Genomic DNA, 16,264 nt, shown 5'->3' with positions numbered 1-16,264 from the left:
CTTTACCATTTCTTGAAGCGACATCGCAAAAAATATAGTGAATTTTAAAGAATGACATATTGAAGAAAATAAAAACAATCGAAAATAAATCTCAAAAAAGTATATAATTTCAAGCGAGATGAGGTTTGGTGAAGAAGGAGATGGGGTGGGGGTATTGGTTTTGTTTTTTGCCTTTTTAATTTAATAAGGAAAATGAATTATGTCAAAAATGCTCTTACTTTATTTGGGAAAAATAATTAGATTTTCAATTTTTGGGGTCAATTGAGGATTTTGGCTGTCAAACAGACGGAAATCGTCATTTTGGACTGGTCCTACGAATTTTTTAAAAGTTTGGTATCTCCGGTGACACAAACTAAAGATTCGAGCAAAGTCTGCTAATAAACGAAAGGTTTGATACCTCGGCTGCAATTTTCCCTAAATGTTATGGTCCTCTTTAAATAAAATCTTCCACGTGTCCAAAAACTACTGGTGCAATAATCAAGACCATAACTCTATTAGTGGTGCTCACGAGATTTCTGATTGGTGGTCCCCAGATACACTCTACTGCGTAGCTGCTCCTCTCCAATTCCCTGCAATTACTACTTTTAAACTAGAATCACGCTATCAGCGGGTGTTTGCCCCCATTCTTAGCTAATTTTAATGGATGAAATAATTTTTTTAAAAAAATGTGTGGTTGAAAAAGAATGAATTTTTATTTATTTATATGTAATATTATTTTATGGAAGATTTTGTGATTAAAAATAAGAGGAAAAAAAATGAGAATGAGAATGAGATAAGAATGGAGGCCAAACATGGGCATTCAGTTGATTTCGACCTAATGATAGCTTAGCTCCAGTCTAATTCCCTTTACTTTACTTCAATTTATTTTTTATACTCATTTTCAATTACATATTTACGCAATAAAATATTCTAAACATAAATTCAATTCTATTAACCACATATTCTTAAAAAAAAAAAAAACTATTCAATACTATGTTTAAAAAGGGCATTACCTATGACCTCTAATCATTGTCTAAATGGAAAACGTATTATTGTGCTTGGATCTAAAATTGCAGTAGAAATTAAAATTGAAGCTTCCGTGTTAGATTGATTAGTAGACCACATTTTTGGTAAATTGATGTTTCATTAACTTGTTAAATTTCACCAAAAAAGTATTACATCGATTATTTAAATATTCATTCTAAGAATTATATGATAGAATTTTCAAGTGACAATAATTTCTACATTTTAAAAATAAACATATTTAAGTAATTACACACAATTAAATTTAAATGCTTAAAAAAGTAGGTTTAAAAAATTACTTATGTACTCATAAGTTACCTTTTAAACTTAGGCAAACATGGTCTTACGATTCATTCGGTTGACTGGGAAGAGAGTACTTCATTAGTTCATTTACATCGGAGAAAACTGGAGTGGAAGGCACTGGAGAGGAGTCTGTCCTCAACCACACCTCAAAGAACCTTTCCATGCCACGCCCCAGCATAGTAATTGTTCTTTTTTCTTTTTTTCCTTCTCTTTGTTGCAATCACGTTCGCCATTGACGCACCTCACGTCAAAGTGTATACCCAAAAAACCCACAAAAAATAATCATTAATCCTTACGTTTATGAAGTCTGGAGTAAAATTTATCAATTTTTGTGGAAATTGATCAATCAAAGACGATTCCTTGTGCTTTGTAGAAAAACAAAGTAGATCTTTTAGAACCTTTTCTCCCTTTTGACTTTTGCTTCTTTCTTGTTAGTGAATCTGATGGCACAATGTCGCTTCAGTCTTTTCTTGTTGGCATTTTTCTGTTTTTTCGGAGTCCTCAACGCGAGCCCTGGTGACTCCGATCCGATTTACAAGTAAGCTTCATCAGATTTTGGAGAATTATTAGACTGCAAAATTGGATTTTAGTATCTCCCTATTTTTAAAAAGTTAATTTTTTTTAATATGGCTACGGACGTTAGACTTTAGAGTAGTTATAATTAGAACTTATATTAATTCCTCAAGGAAAATTGTTATTGGATCTTCTTCTTTTTGAAATTAATTGTAAGGGAAAACATTTTTTGACTAGATTACAATTGATCAATTGATGTATTAAGCTGTAATCATATAGGACAATCACATGGAAAATTATTTCGTGTTCATAAGTTGTAATATGGGGTCAAAGATCCGTCTTTTAAGTTTGATGTGGCTGTTCTTTGCGATTGATGCCACAAGTTCTGTGGTTGCTTCTTAGAAGAAATTGTTTAGCTTTCAGTTATGCATGTAAGTTTAGGTAGGACTGATAGAATTACAATAAATTCAGCTCAATTAAACTTTGCCTCATGCTCGAGAACCTAAAGTGAATAATCCCGATTATAGAGGATTTGAGTTAGGAAAACATCAGAACAATGTATACGGCACTGCTGCCTCATCTGCGAATTGTCCCAATTTATTTTTTCATGCACCATACACTTGATATTGTTTTATTCAGTTTTGATACATTTATACCATTGTTAACAGCTTTATTTACACTCTTTGATATGGTATACAATTTTACCATTGATTTTAACAACACTTAATAGCCTCGATTTTGACACCTCAAAGGGGCGTGCCCTCAGAATTCATTTAATTTTAGCCCCTTTTTGGGCTCCATTTTAATTTAATGTATTTTTCTCTTTCTTCATTTTCAACACACATTTTTTTTAAATAAAAATAATATTATACATAAACTCAAAACTTTCCTTACTTTTTAACAACACATTCTCCTTAAAATTAGTGTTCCAAAATACATTTTTCCCAAAACCTCTCTAAAATGGAGCCCAAACAAGGATCTATTTTTGACAAATATACTTTGCAATCAATATTCTACTGGAAATGTCATTCTACTTATTCCAAAAAGGGTGAAAGATAGAATTGTCCGGAAATCTTATGCATAAATACTTAAGGAGGAGGATCAAGGATGGCAGGCTGAAAATCATGTAGGAAGTAGACTCATGTGGACAATAATTGATGCCTATCAGCATGATTTGGGTTTTTGCTTCGGACAAAATTATTAATTTTGATTGTATGACAATTCCAAGGAATTTGACAGTGAGGATATGAGCAAGATGGAGAAGCTATGTCTGGCAAAAAGCTTTGTACAACTTACAGAGCAGCAACAAAAAAATGACCGGTTGCTTGAACATGTTCAATAACATTCTGATCTACTATACAAAGTTCAAGTTCATTTCAAGATTAGAATTAGACTAGGCCGTTTTTCTTCTCATCTCGTTTCCTAATTCGTAAAGAGTCTATCAACAACCTTGATATACAAAGGAAACCCACTAAACTTAGAGCACAGGTAGGGATATCTCTTTTCAATGAGGAAAATAAGGCAAATTAGAATAAGAAGATACTTTGCTATGATTGCTTAATCTATGAATCTAAATGATAAAGCCTTTGATATGAGGTACATGAGGCAGGCTAGCCAGTTCCAAAGGTGAGAGAAAGGGGCAAGGATAACTGCTGGCTTTCTATTTTTACATCTAAGAAAGAATGATGATTTGAATCATTCATTAGATCTGTAAAAAGCTCCATAAACTTGGTTGTGTAGAAGTATTCTAATCATTCATTAGATCTGTAAAAAGTTAGTAGTGCTTTCCTTATTGTAAAATGAGGTATGATGATCACATGGTGGCGGCACTGAGAGTAATGCAGGTATATAGTCTCAGGCAGTACAAGTATAGGTAGAAATTCAATTTCATTTGTGTTTCACATGTTTGCTTCGCAAGAGAGTATTTTAATTTATCCCAAGTAACTAGGTTTATTCCAAGATCATGGGTATTTGCCATTTGGAGTTGTGAAAATCAAAATGTTGACTGAGTGGTTTGTACTTAGGGTTGTTTGACATATATTCTACGATGCTATGGATCAGAAACCAGTTTGAATTAAGGGCAATGATTTAGTTGTAGGTTTTATCCTCGAAATCGTACATTGTAGCATAATCTTGAGAGAAATTTGTTGTAGTATAATTCAGCTACAATCATCGTGGCCTTCAAAATGTTATCAATTGATATCCCTTTCTAGAATCAACTTTAATCCCAACTTAATTAAACATGAGCATTGGCTGGATTTAATCCTGTTTTTGAAAGGAGGCCTGGGTAAAATTTCTGGTGGGTGAACTTTCCAAGGTGGGGATTTGATCATGGTGCCGACGGTTGGCCGCCAAGCATTACAGACTTCTTCTTTATGCTGCTCAATATTCATTTGTAACCTATAAAAAAGCGATATCTAAAATGGGAGACAAGAGTGCAATACAAGGGAAATATGGAGGACTAAAAGCTTTTTATTGTGAGTTTCGGATACTAGAGGGTTTGGGCTAAACCTTATATTCAAGCATGTAATTTCTTAATTCAAACACCTTGTGGTTGCAGGCATTTAGTTTGTCAAATCTTATCCTATCAAAAAAGTTTGTCAAATCTTATCAAATTTATTTGGGCTCGCTTTTCCTATACATTTGGCATATGGAATTTATATTTCCTCTGAGAAGAGAGAGTTCATATGACCCCAGACTGGAACAACTAAGAATTTTGGTTGAGAGATCTTTATCATTGTTACCACTTGCACTAATAGAATTGAAACTCTAGGAGCTTCTATAGTAAGCTAACTCTTTTGGCAAACTTTCAGCTGCATGTGCTCGTGTGTGAGAAATAGTAGTTTATACCACAAAATTTAGTTTTTCATTCCTTCTTATAATTGGAGAATTCAGGTGAGTTGGTCATTCTAAGAGTATGGTTGGCAGATTAACTTCACCCCACTATATATGGTACCTTGTTCTCACTGTCACATGCTTGAATTGGCTTAATCCTAAAATAATAATGACTGACTTTGAGCTGCATCTCTTTGCTTATGTTAGTTGGCTTCTTGTAGCAGTTTAATTTTGATGTGGCTCACTGAACCCATGCTTTTTGATTTCAATACTGGCACTGCTAGGACTTGTGTTGAGCAATGTGAGAAGACTGGATGTGTGGGGAACAAATGCTTTCAACACTGCAATTTTTCCTCTGATGGAAACCCCATTGATGGCCCATGGTATCTGCAGGAGCCACTTTATATGCGGTGGAAACAATGGGACTGCCGCAGTGACTGTCGATATGAATGTATGCTTTCTAGGGAAGAAGAAAGGCGGAAACTTGGCAACAAGCCTACTAAGTATCATGGGAGGTGGCCACTCCGACGTATCTATGGAATCCAGGTGCTCAGAGCACTGATTGCCCTACATTATGGAAGGTTAATTAATATTCATTTTCTTTATATTTTATTAATAAGCCTTAATATGTTTGATTCATCAGGAACCAGTTTCTGTGGCTCTCTCTGCCCTTAATCTTGCTGTGCAATTCCATGGATGGGTATCCTTTTTTATCCTTGTAAATTACAAGCTGCCTTTTAGGCCAAATAAGTCCACATTCTATGAATACACTGGCATGTGGCATTTATATGCAATCTTCGCAATGAATACCTGGTTCTGGAGTGCTGTCTTCCACAGTCAGTGAGCACCAATTCTTCTTCCTTTTCCTTCTTCTCTTCATTTACTGTATAATACTGGCACCATCAATTGTAGTTTTTGAATTTCTCCACGTACATGATTTGATCATTCATATGATGACATGTGAATAAAATGTTATTAAGGGATTGAGTAATACTATTCATAGTCCCTCACTGCGGTAGTCGTCCTACGTGGCAGTTTGTGATTTGATGTATCGATATAGTAGTTTTTTCTTGTCACATATATCAAAACACTAACTATCACATGCGTGCCACGTAGGGCGACTGTGGTTGTGAGTGACTGCAAATCACATTATTTCTAAGGGATTTCTATGATGCTGATAAGTTTCTTTGAGAAATTCTTTGAATGTCATTGGGAATATTTGATTTCTCATTACACTTACATTCACATCTTTAACGATTTTTTATGCATATGGCTATGCTTCCTTTGCATATAATAAATAAAAAATATTGGATACTCGTACTTGAATTTATTCAAGTTTCTTACGTGTCTGAAACTGGTATCTTAATGCATTAAGGAGATCGTATGTAATGTAAACTCTTGATGATATGCACGTGTGACCTTGTTTATGTGCTGTTTTTCTTGATATCCTGGAATCATATGCAGAGACGTAGAATTGACGGAGAAGTTAGACTACTCATCTGGTGTGGCATTGCTTGGATATTCCCTCATTTTAGCTACAATTAGAGCTTTCAATGTGAGGCTGGAGGCTGCAAGGGTAATGGTTGCGGCTCCCATAATTGCGTTCACGACAACCCATATCTTGTATTTGAACTTTTATCAATTCGATTATGGTAAGCCCGCTCTCTATGCAGTTTCTCCTAAATATCATTTCATGCATCACTACTGAAAACTAGCAGTAGAACCATATACTTAGAATAGAAAATGATCAGTCTTTTTCATTAAAACAATACTTTTCATGGTCATTGACGATAAGAGAAGAGCAGCAGGAGGAGAGAAACAAGATATTGGATATTTGCTATACCTTATAACATTGAGTAGTGTCTAGCATATATTCTATATTGTACTTCATCCTTTGTATGCCGGTATGACTGAGTTCTGTCTGTGTCCCAGTTTTGTCTTGGAAAAAAGCACCATTAGAAATGATTTTCATTGGAAAGTGAATTCTTTTGAGACATTATATTTTTCAGCCAAAGAGATGTTAATAGCCAAACAAATATTGGAGTAAAATTGTATAAACTATAGAATCAACTGTAAGGACTAAGTAGAGATACTCGGATAATTGTGAAGAAATTATTGATCCTTTACGTGAGTGATGCTGAGTTCTGAGTAATGTATCAAGTACCTAGCTATGAGTCACCAGGAAATATTTGCTAGGTAGCGCTTGAGTGATTTAGTATTTCTGAGAGCATTTGGGAATCAGCAAACATGAAAATGTCTTCAACGAGTTGCCCATGCGATATTCTTGATGATTTAAAACGAGAGGAGTGAGGATTTTCTCAGTGCAGGGACGGAGAACTGGTTCTTTTTGTGTTCTATTATCTTCTTTTATTTGTATGTCGTGCGTACACGAGCATACATGGTAACAATTGAGAAGGGCGAAGGAATTGTTGCTTCTTAGTCTTAGAATCCAAGTTGAATAATGAAGCAAAGAACCTGACATTATGTCATGACATATTTCAGGCTTGAACATGATAGTATGTACAATAATGGGTGCATTGCAGCTTATCCTGTGGGCAGTCTGGGCTGGTGTTACTCGACATCCATCCTGTTTTAAACTGTGGGTCGTGGTTTCTGGAGGAGCCGCTTCCATGCTCTTAGATATATATGACTTCCCTCCATACTGGGGTCTTGTTGATGCTCATGTTCTTTCCCTTGCAACCACGATACCTCTCACTTATCTATGGTGGAGTTTTGCCCGGGATGATAGTGAATTCAGAACATCAATGCTCATCAAGAAGACAAAGTAACGTCTCATTCTCTATCTGGAGAATGTGATTGTATCAACTTATTTGTTGGTTTCTCTTGTATTTGTCTACTTTTTTCTCGCTCTGATGCATTTCCTTGAAATGCTTATCGATGCGGGTTTCTTTGTTTCTAGTCTGAGTAGGTTTAGATTGGACACGTGCTTGTTTCAGCTTTCTTTATTAGTCATGTTTTTGACATTAAAAGTTCCGAGTACCTGTCGTAATAGCAAATATTTTGATTTGGGGGGCAATCTTTAGCACTTTCAAAGCTTGGCCTATTTTCTTACATTTGGCTTATGATTTTCCTTTTTGATAATCCTATACCCTTTATCAGCATGTATGTAGACAACACAATTTATTGTTCTATGTAGTGTTGTTCAATATGAGATGTCAATTTCATGATTATTCTTATTCGTCATAAGATTCCCACCAGGTGAGTACAATTACGGCAATTTCTTCCAACTGTAGAAGAAGACACTAAACACTTTAATTTCATGCTTTAGTTGAAATTTTCTTAAACAACACACACACACACACTAGCAACTTTTGGATCCGTACTATAACTACATGTATTTATACTCATTTTCATATCAATAATGCTACTCAAACAGAGATTGCAAACAGAGAAGGTAGCATCAACCCTTCAGCCATATTGTCGGACAACCCCGGCATTCCAAAAAGAGCCTCCTCATCGGTAAAGAACACATTTTCCAGTGATATAGTGGTAGCTTCCTCCAAGGCCGGTCCTGAAATTTTGGGGGTTTTAGATCAATTTCAAATATGGGACTCTATATATATATATATGTAACAATACATGTAAAGTAAATAATTTTTTTGGGGCCTCACCTTAGGCGATTGCCTTCCTTGCCTATAGTCAGGGTCAGCATCGACTTCCTCCCTCATATCCAACTCGGAATTCAGTTGCCCAAAGCCCTTGTCCGCTTCTGCTGTAGCTTTCTGAATGTCCTTAGCATCGGTGGAGGCCAGAACCTATAGCTTCCAAGCCGAGTCAGCAAAGTTCAAGCAAGCGGACCGCCCTCGAAGCGTTATTGTCGCCACGTTGTGAGCTCTCGCAGCCATTTCAGCGGTGGGAAAGTTCCCAGCCAAATTCTGGACTTCTTGTTGGGTTCTCTTGCTTCACACACCCACTTACCAGAGTTCCTCAGCTTCACTCCCCTATAAACCTGGTGCCTCGTCTCGTGAAACTTCTTCCTCCCTGCAAGCCTTTTTGGGTTGTTTGAAGCTAATAAAACGTCCTCATCAATGAATTGGCTCTGCTAGTGCCATTGTAACATAAAGATGAATACCTCAGTCGATGACCTCTGCACAGGGAAAACTGGTTCCGAGTAGAAATTTGTGAAAAGATCCATTAATCTTGAAAAGCTGTCTGAATATAAGTGCTTAAAAGGGATTTGAGTAGTGATAAGTAGATCTATATGTAAGTGTTCGTTTATATTTGTGATGGAGACTGGAAAGACAAGTTCATTATACGCTCAGTACGCGAATTTTTCACACGGAAAGCGCCAGCTTGAGAGATTCTGCCCACAGTTTCTACTTCATTGTGAATTTAGGTTCCCTCAATGTTTGATGTGGCAGTTTGACTCTTTTTGGGAACTGATATGATATCATAGTATGAAAAGATATTAGTGTCTCTCTTCTACTTTGCTAGAAAATCAAATTTTTGATAAATATTATCACTAGAAATTAATTAAATATATAGTTGAAACTTTGATAAAATATTGTAATTCTTGAAAAATACATGGTTAAAATTAATTATTGATTATAACTTAAATTTTATGATCTTTTGACTGAACCAAATAGGGATTTAATTATATTAAGATTTTAACGGCCAAATATTTCTTAATCAAATCACAGTCCCACGTGGATATAAGTCCCCATAGTGTTATTTATTAATGAATTAAGCTCCTTGTACAAGGAAAGTGCACAATTTTTTTTTATAGATATAGAGGTGACGACACTGTATAATCGGTTTGCTATGTGTTTGTTGTCTAACAGCTAATTAAATTTCGACAGTTGATATCTGTCAAAAAATTATCAAGTAGCCTTGTACCTTTAATACAATTGTTTATTACATATTAATGGAACTCACTTTAATACTATAGGCGTGTAACTTTTAATTTGGGAATATTAGGAAAACAAACCAGTGACAAATTTTGTAGTCAGGAATTTTGCTTGATAATTTGACCCAACACATTTAGAACTTTTGGACCCATCTATGGAGTACATATCGGCCGCAATTGTCCTAAAAAATCTAAGACGCGTTATTTGAGCCCCAATAAACTCGGTGAAGTATTTATTTAAATAACTGTGCTACACGTACATGGTGAAAAACATGGATGACACGTGTTGTCTCACGATTGAACAATTTGAAAAAGTAAAAAAAAAAAAAAACACAATCTTTGCTGCCACTTCAATTTGTCTTCTCCTTTCCTATTTTTAATCCCGACTAACTGGCTTTTTTCTTATTTAAAAGCCTCTGGTGGCTATAAAATTACTTGACCTCATATGGGATATTAGTAGTTCTTTTGCGACAAACAATATTCACCTGTTACGCACAAAAGTATCAAACAAAATATACGCAGAGTCACAAGATTTGAATTTTTTTTGAAAATACTTCGGTACTTTTTTTTTTTTTTGTCATTATACAATCATATTTATCCATGTCACTTATCCGTACTACTAATCAAAAAACCAAGCACGGCTAAGAAGGAACCTAAACTAATTAAACTAACTCAATACATTAAATAATTTATAAAAATTAAATGGAATAACTCCATAAAGACATGTCAGCATATGCATCCACGACATCAGTGTCCATGCAGTAAGGTGGAGGTAGCATCAACCCTTCAGCCATATTGTCAATCAATCCAGGCATTCCGAAAAGATCCTCCTCATCGGAAAAGGACACATTTTCCTGCGATATAGCGGTAGCTTCCTCCCTCGCATCCGACTCGGAATTTGGTTGCCCAAAGGCCTTGGCCGCTTCTGCTGCCGCTTTCTGAATGTCCTTAGCATCAGTGGAGGTCGGAACCGGCAGCTTCCAAGCTGAATCAGCAAAGTTTAAACACGCTGACCTACCGCGAAGCGCTATTGCCGCCACGTCGTGAGCTCTCGCTGCCATTTCCGCTGTGGCGAAAGTTCCCAGCCAGATTCTTGACTTCTTGTTGGGTTCTCTGACTTCACACACCCACTTACCAGAGTTCCTCCGCCTCACTCCCCGATAAACAGGGTGCCTCGTCTCGCGGAATTTCTTCCTCCCGGCACGCTTTTTCGGGTTGTTTGAAGCTAGCAAAACTTCATCATCAGAAAAAGTGGCTCTTTTAACGCTATTGCTATTATCAGATAAAGATGAAGACTCTGGTGCTTCAGTCAAGGACGAGAAATCTTGCACACAAGAAACTGGGTCCGAGTTGAACTTGTTGAAAATATCCATTAATCTTGACAAGCTGGTTATAATGTAATTGATTTGATTATATTTGTCTGTGGATGATTTAGTGTATTTATATGTATGGAGTGATAAGTGATCTACCTTTTTGGACGAGAATATCGCACGCGGAAAAAGCCAGCTGGGGCCGGAGGGAGCTGCCCACGGTTTGAACTGTTTGTGGCTAAGAACAGTGATGGGTGCCCAGCTGTGCCAGGTTAAGTATTATAAGCTGATAAACATTCAACACGTGTCATGGGCGACGTGGAAGTTTTGACTATTTTGACTATTTTGATGGTTAAATTAACATAATATCAAAGAAACAGACAAAAGAATTTTTAATCAGAAGGTAATACTTCGGAAAGTTCCTATTCGATACGACGTCACTTCAATGGAGGAAACTGCGGAGTGAGTGTGGTGACCTCCACGGGTTGACAGTTAATAACTAACAGGATCTGGTGGTTTTCCCACGGAAACGCGTGGACCACGGGCTGATATTTATTGGTCTCATGGAATAACTTCTCTTGCAAGTCGCTAAATTCTAAGCAAGTTGTCGACAGTCTACTGGATGAAGTTCAGGGAACAAAGGAAAAAAATTGCTGCTGGTCTTCGTTAGTACACTCTCCACCCAATTTATATAAATTTAATTTTCTTATTTTCTTGTTCCAATTATATGGTTCTATTTTTTTATTGAGCTTATTTTGTTTTGTGTTGTTCGTTTATTAGTATATACTTATTTAATTTGCTCAGTTATAAACAATTTTTGCACTTAATTTTGAAATTGTACAAATATAAATAAGAGTAAACTAGACAAGTTATTGACAATTTTTTTTTTCAAAATATTAAATAAGAGTTATTAATCCGTGTGAAAAATAAGACAAACTTATAAAAATGGGACGTATGGAATAAATTTTATGTTTATCATTCCAATTTATTTTATAATAAATAAATCTCAAAATTTAAACTTTGTCCAATGTTGGTCACTACGTTATTTCGATTAATTTGACTACAAGAATTATAATAATAATAATAATAATAATAATAATAATAATAATAATTATTATTATTATTATTATTATTATTATTTATTTATTTATTGCAAAGTTATCAAATTGTACAACAATGAAATGTCGGATGGGAGAAATCAAGTACTACACTAGTTTTATGCTAAAAAGTCGAAAATTTAGAACTCAATAAAACAATTTAAGAACCGATCAGATTACAGTGACAATTGACGAATCACAATAAGAACAATCTAGTTCAACTCAAAAACAACCATTTTGCCTCAAAAATTTGTTTTGTTTTGCTTTTTAAAAATTTATCTTTTGACTTTTTTTACCTAATTCGATTTGACCTCATCTTATCTTGGCCGATGCCCAAAGTGGGGATTTAAAAATTGTTTTTCTCCAACCAAGTTGTGTAATCTTTCTCTTAGTTAAATTAAACGTTGCAAACCTATTTAGCAAAATTGTGACAATTGTTCAGCTTACACAATCAATTTAAGTCGACATTGTATTTTTGTTTAAAATTTTGGAGACCACTCATGTTTCTAACCCAAGATTGGTGGGTTCAATACTTTATAAATAAGACCGCGATTCAATTAGAATAACTTAGTACAAAATAAGAGTTTTGAAAGTGAATTTTGAAATGTAGGACAATAATTCAAGGGAACAATTGCTATTGAATAAATAATTAGTTCGTGACTCTAGTTTGAGTCGTGCAATTGAATGGAGTGACGTTATGTAGTTAAATTGGTGTTAAATATCAGTGTACGTAATTTAAAAAGACATCAAGTGATTAAATATCTCGAAGTAAGAGAGACAAGTTTTATTTATGGTGTTCAATCAGTTAATACATTTAACCACAATTAAATTCAAATAGTAAAATCATTTGTATATTTTCTCTTAACAATAAAGTATTGGCTATATTTTGTTGGTTATATAGTTGAGTAAATATTTTGTTGCATGATTATGTCATTCAAGCTGTTAGAACATTTTATTGAATTAATATAATCAAAATTAATTCACTCAATATGGGTAAATCAAGTATGTTATTAATTGAAAACTCCATTATAAGCCCCTATTTGAGCTCTAGTATAATTGAATTGTGGAGAAAATATGTTTTGGAATAGTGATTTTGTTACAGAATGTATAGTTAAAAAATAAAATAAAAAAATTTGAATTACGTGTAATTTTTTTTTATCGAAGAGCGTTTGATTGAAAATAAAAAAGAAAAATAATTTTTTTTTTTTTTAATATGGAGCCCAAATAGGGGTTAAATAATATACATACAAATATTACAAAACGGGTCATAATGGGATGGACTTCGACCTCTGTTATTGAGGCCCATAAGTTGCTCATAACGTTATAGTCAGACCATTAAATTGAATATTTTTTGTCATTGTTGTGGGCTTTAGCCCAACAGGTTTAGGACATGTATTCAATATGTTATATATGAAAATATCCAAACTAAACCAGACACATTTTTATACATAATTCCAACCTCAAAAATTTTATTTCACTTGAAAAACCTTAATTCCTTATATTTTTATATTTTCACTTTAGTCTCTAAGTTTATCAAAGCTACTAATTAGTCCTCGACATGCTAAAGTTGCAAAAAATGCTTCTAAAACTTCAAATAATAACTCATACTCACCTTATAAATATACTTCAATTCTGAAATTAAAAAAAAAAAAAAACAATTTTCCTAAATTACAATCTAGTCCCTAAGCTTTTCAAATATTGCAATTAATTCCTTATGTTCACTTCTATCCTCAACTAACTTATATTATCAACAAACCTTAATTTCAAAATTCATTCAATTAAATCTTATTTTTCAAAATTTCTATTTTGTTTCTTAGAATTGAAGTAATCACAATCCGGTCCTTTAGTTCTCAAACTTTGTAATTAAGTCTCAATGAGAAAATCGGGATTAAAACTTTTCATACCGCGTTTTATAAATTTACATTTTACATATTATATTTTGTATACTGATTACTAAAGCATTATTTGCTGAAAATTTTACAAATATATCATTATAAATATCTGAGTATAAGAAAAACGCTAATTTAAATAAACACTACCTATATATTACCTTATGTAACATTTGGCATGCCATTTTATAATTATTGATTTTTCATTAAGTGTTTTTTATTAAAATATATTTTTTTAATGGGATTTATAAAATTTATTATCTTGGTTTCCGCAACTCTGACATTAAAATGTATAACATATTGAAAAATATAGAAAATTCTTCATTTAACTCTTCCAAGATAATTTTTTTTTTTTAAAAATTTTTAACTTTAAACATTTTCAAGAATGCATGTTGAATTTTGTTTGTAACTACTGCGAATGATTTCTTTTTGTTTGGAAGACTTCATAGAAGGGAGAGAATAGTATATAAATATAATTAATAAAATATATAATTTTGTATTAAAAGGAAACTGGAAAAAAATTAGGTAAATGATGTAGGGAAAAGACTCGACTAACTGTTAATTTATGAATGGATATATGAATGAGAAAGACGAAAAAATTTAGATGAAAGAAAATAGTAATTGGACTTGTGGGAATAAAAGAACCAATTACAAATTTGGTATGTATCTAACTTTTAATAAAAAAGTGAATGTCATATAACTGTGGAGACAACAGCAAACAAATCCCATTTTACTGGTCACGCTATTTTTCCTTATTTTTTTGTCTTTTTTTTTGTTGTGAATAAAAAAAAAAATTCTTTGCTTCGACCATGCTAACCGTACTCCACGACCATACTCCTTATTTTCCTTTTTATTGATATTTTCATTCCTGCTTTTTCGTGAAATCTGTTCTTGTTGGATCACATATTCTCACTTCATCTTCGATTCTCTATTTTTTTTTTTTTTGTCTTTTAGATTTACGTGGGCATGGGAAGACAATGATTTTGGATACTTATATTTGCAGAGGTTGATTTTCTTCGATCCATATTTGATGGAGGAAATAAAAGTCCAAATAATACAGAAATTCTACATATAGTCTCCACCTTATCGTTACACAATCCTGTTATTTCTGAAAAAAATGTTGGTGATTGGTTTAAGAATGGACGAGCTTGTGAAAGAAAGAGAAAGCACACGTGCATTAAGAATCCTCAACTCAAAAATCTGATGCATGAAGTGCAACGTTATTCTGCAGATCGACGTTTAAGGACCTTCAGCTTAACAGGTTGTATTTAATAGTGTTTATGCTTCGTTGGGTGCTTGTATTTGTTTTGATTAGATTTTGTCCAAAAAAAAAAAAAAAATGAGGTGCCAAATGGCGCATGAGTTCAAAACTCTCTGCGAGAATTCAGCTTACTAATTTTTTTGGCAGTTTGAACAAACTAATTTTGTAGTTATTTTTTTATATAATAATTATATTTAGTTTTTAGTTTGTTGTTTTAATCTATTATCGTTATTGTTATTGTCATAGAATTTTTTTTGAAGCTCCGCACTGTGCGGAGAGTGTGCGAAGAATGTGGAGGAAGAGTGATCTCTCCGCACACCTCTGCGAACTCTTCAGAGATTTTTTTTTGGCGGTGTTTTTTTATATAATATAATTTTTCAAATGCTTTTTTGTTATAATTTCTTGTTTTTTCAAATTTCTTTTTTTCATGATACTAATCAACATTTTCAATGGGGGAATGAGTGTGAGTGCAGAAAAAATTAGTAAAGTAAATACTTATGTTTTGTTATCTTCTAATTCTCCAGTTGCAAAAATTTAGAAAAGAAGAAGATGATTTTGTTGTAATGGAAAGGTTTTTAGTATGATTTTATTTATTTCTACATCTTTTTAAAAAAGTTATTAGTATAGTTTTTTGTTCCTTCGTACTTCGCAGAGAGATATGTTTTTAGCTTGCTATAGAATTTTTTTCGAAGACTCCACACTGTACGGAGACTGCGCGGAGAGTGCGGAGGAAGAGTGATTCAATATTACTTTAGATTTTGTAGCCACCCAATCAACACCTAGAGGGGGGAGGGGGTGAATAGGTGTTATGCGGAATTTTCTTTTTTCAATCAATTAATAATTGCAACATGTCACAGAAATTAATTTGTCCAGATCAGTTCACATGTTTTACTATCCTATATTTGAATATCGGTCATAAATTAATTGCAGAAAGATAAATAACACAATTGTTTGATGACGGAGAAACTCCAATGTGGGTAAAACACCGAGCCCAAGCCAGTAGGAATTCATTATAAACATAAACTTATAATCAGCCAGACTCAACCTACACTGATTTTTCTGACATCCTGACCATAGTTTCCTCAAGACCTTCTTGGAATACGTGATCCTGCACCAACTCTCGGCACCTAGCCCTCCTGGATTGCGTGCTACACCAATTCCCAAGTCTTGATTTTGTCTATCTCCTG

The 16,264-nt window shown here is 33.8% G+C and overlaps 2 protein-coding genes and 1 pseudogene across 3 annotated transcripts; 1 reads left to right on the top strand and 2 right to left on the bottom strand.

The window, feature by feature from the left end:
- The first annotated feature begins 1,393 nt into the window (after positions 1-1,393).
- Positions 1,394-7,729, top strand: LOC111403896 (post-GPI attachment to proteins factor 3-like). Of its 2 annotated transcripts, none has more exons than XM_023032551.1 (6): positions 1,394-1,484; positions 1,741-1,843; positions 4,938-5,199; positions 5,297-5,493; positions 6,118-6,305; positions 7,197-7,690. In XM_023032551.1, coding segments are annotated over exons 1-6 (804 nt in total). In that variant the 5' UTR covers positions 1,394-1,483; the 3' UTR covers positions 7,250-7,690. The 2 variants fall into 2 exon arrangements, with proteins under 2 accessions (XP_022888319.1, XP_022888318.1); XM_023032550.1 differs by having other exon boundaries at positions 1,396-1,484; positions 7,156-7,729.
- On the bottom strand, positions 7,629-8,971 carry LOC111404636 (annotated as a pseudogene).
- Positions 8,972-10,082: 1,111 nt separating this feature from the next.
- LOC111403895 (dehydration-responsive element-binding protein 1B-like) lies at positions 10,083-10,947 on the bottom strand. The gene has a single exon (XM_023032549.1). The coding sequence runs from the start codon at positions 10,891-10,893 to the stop codon at positions 10,219-10,221; it is 675 nt and encodes a 224-aa protein (XP_022888317.1). The 5' UTR covers positions 10,894-10,947; the 3' UTR covers positions 10,083-10,218.
- Between the last annotated feature and the right edge of the window lie 5,317 nt (positions 10,948-16,264).

The sequence above is a fragment of the Olea europaea genome, chromosome 11, assembly GCF_002742605.1.
Source record: "Olea europaea var. sylvestris chromosome 11, O_europaea_v1, whole genome shotgun sequence".
NCBI lineage: Eukaryota > Viridiplantae > Streptophyta > Magnoliopsida > Lamiales > Oleaceae > Olea > Olea europaea.
This window is presented reverse-complemented; position numbering and strand designations above follow the sequence as displayed.

Bases quoted from the DNA above. Each gene is read 5' to 3' on its own strand.
- LOC111403896 (XM_023032550.1), top strand. The intron at 1,844-4,937 runs GTAAGCTTCATC...TGGCACTGCTAG, and splicing joins GACTCCGATCCGATTTACAA to GACTTGTGTTGAGCAATGTG. The intron at 5,200-5,296 runs GTGCTCAGAGCA...TTGATTCATCAG, and splicing joins GACGTATCTATGGAATCCAG to GAACCAGTTTCTGTGGCTCT.
- LOC111403895 (XM_023032549.1), bottom strand. From the start codon at position 10,893: ATGGATATTTTCAACAAGTTCAACTCGGACCCAGTTTCTTGTGTGCAA.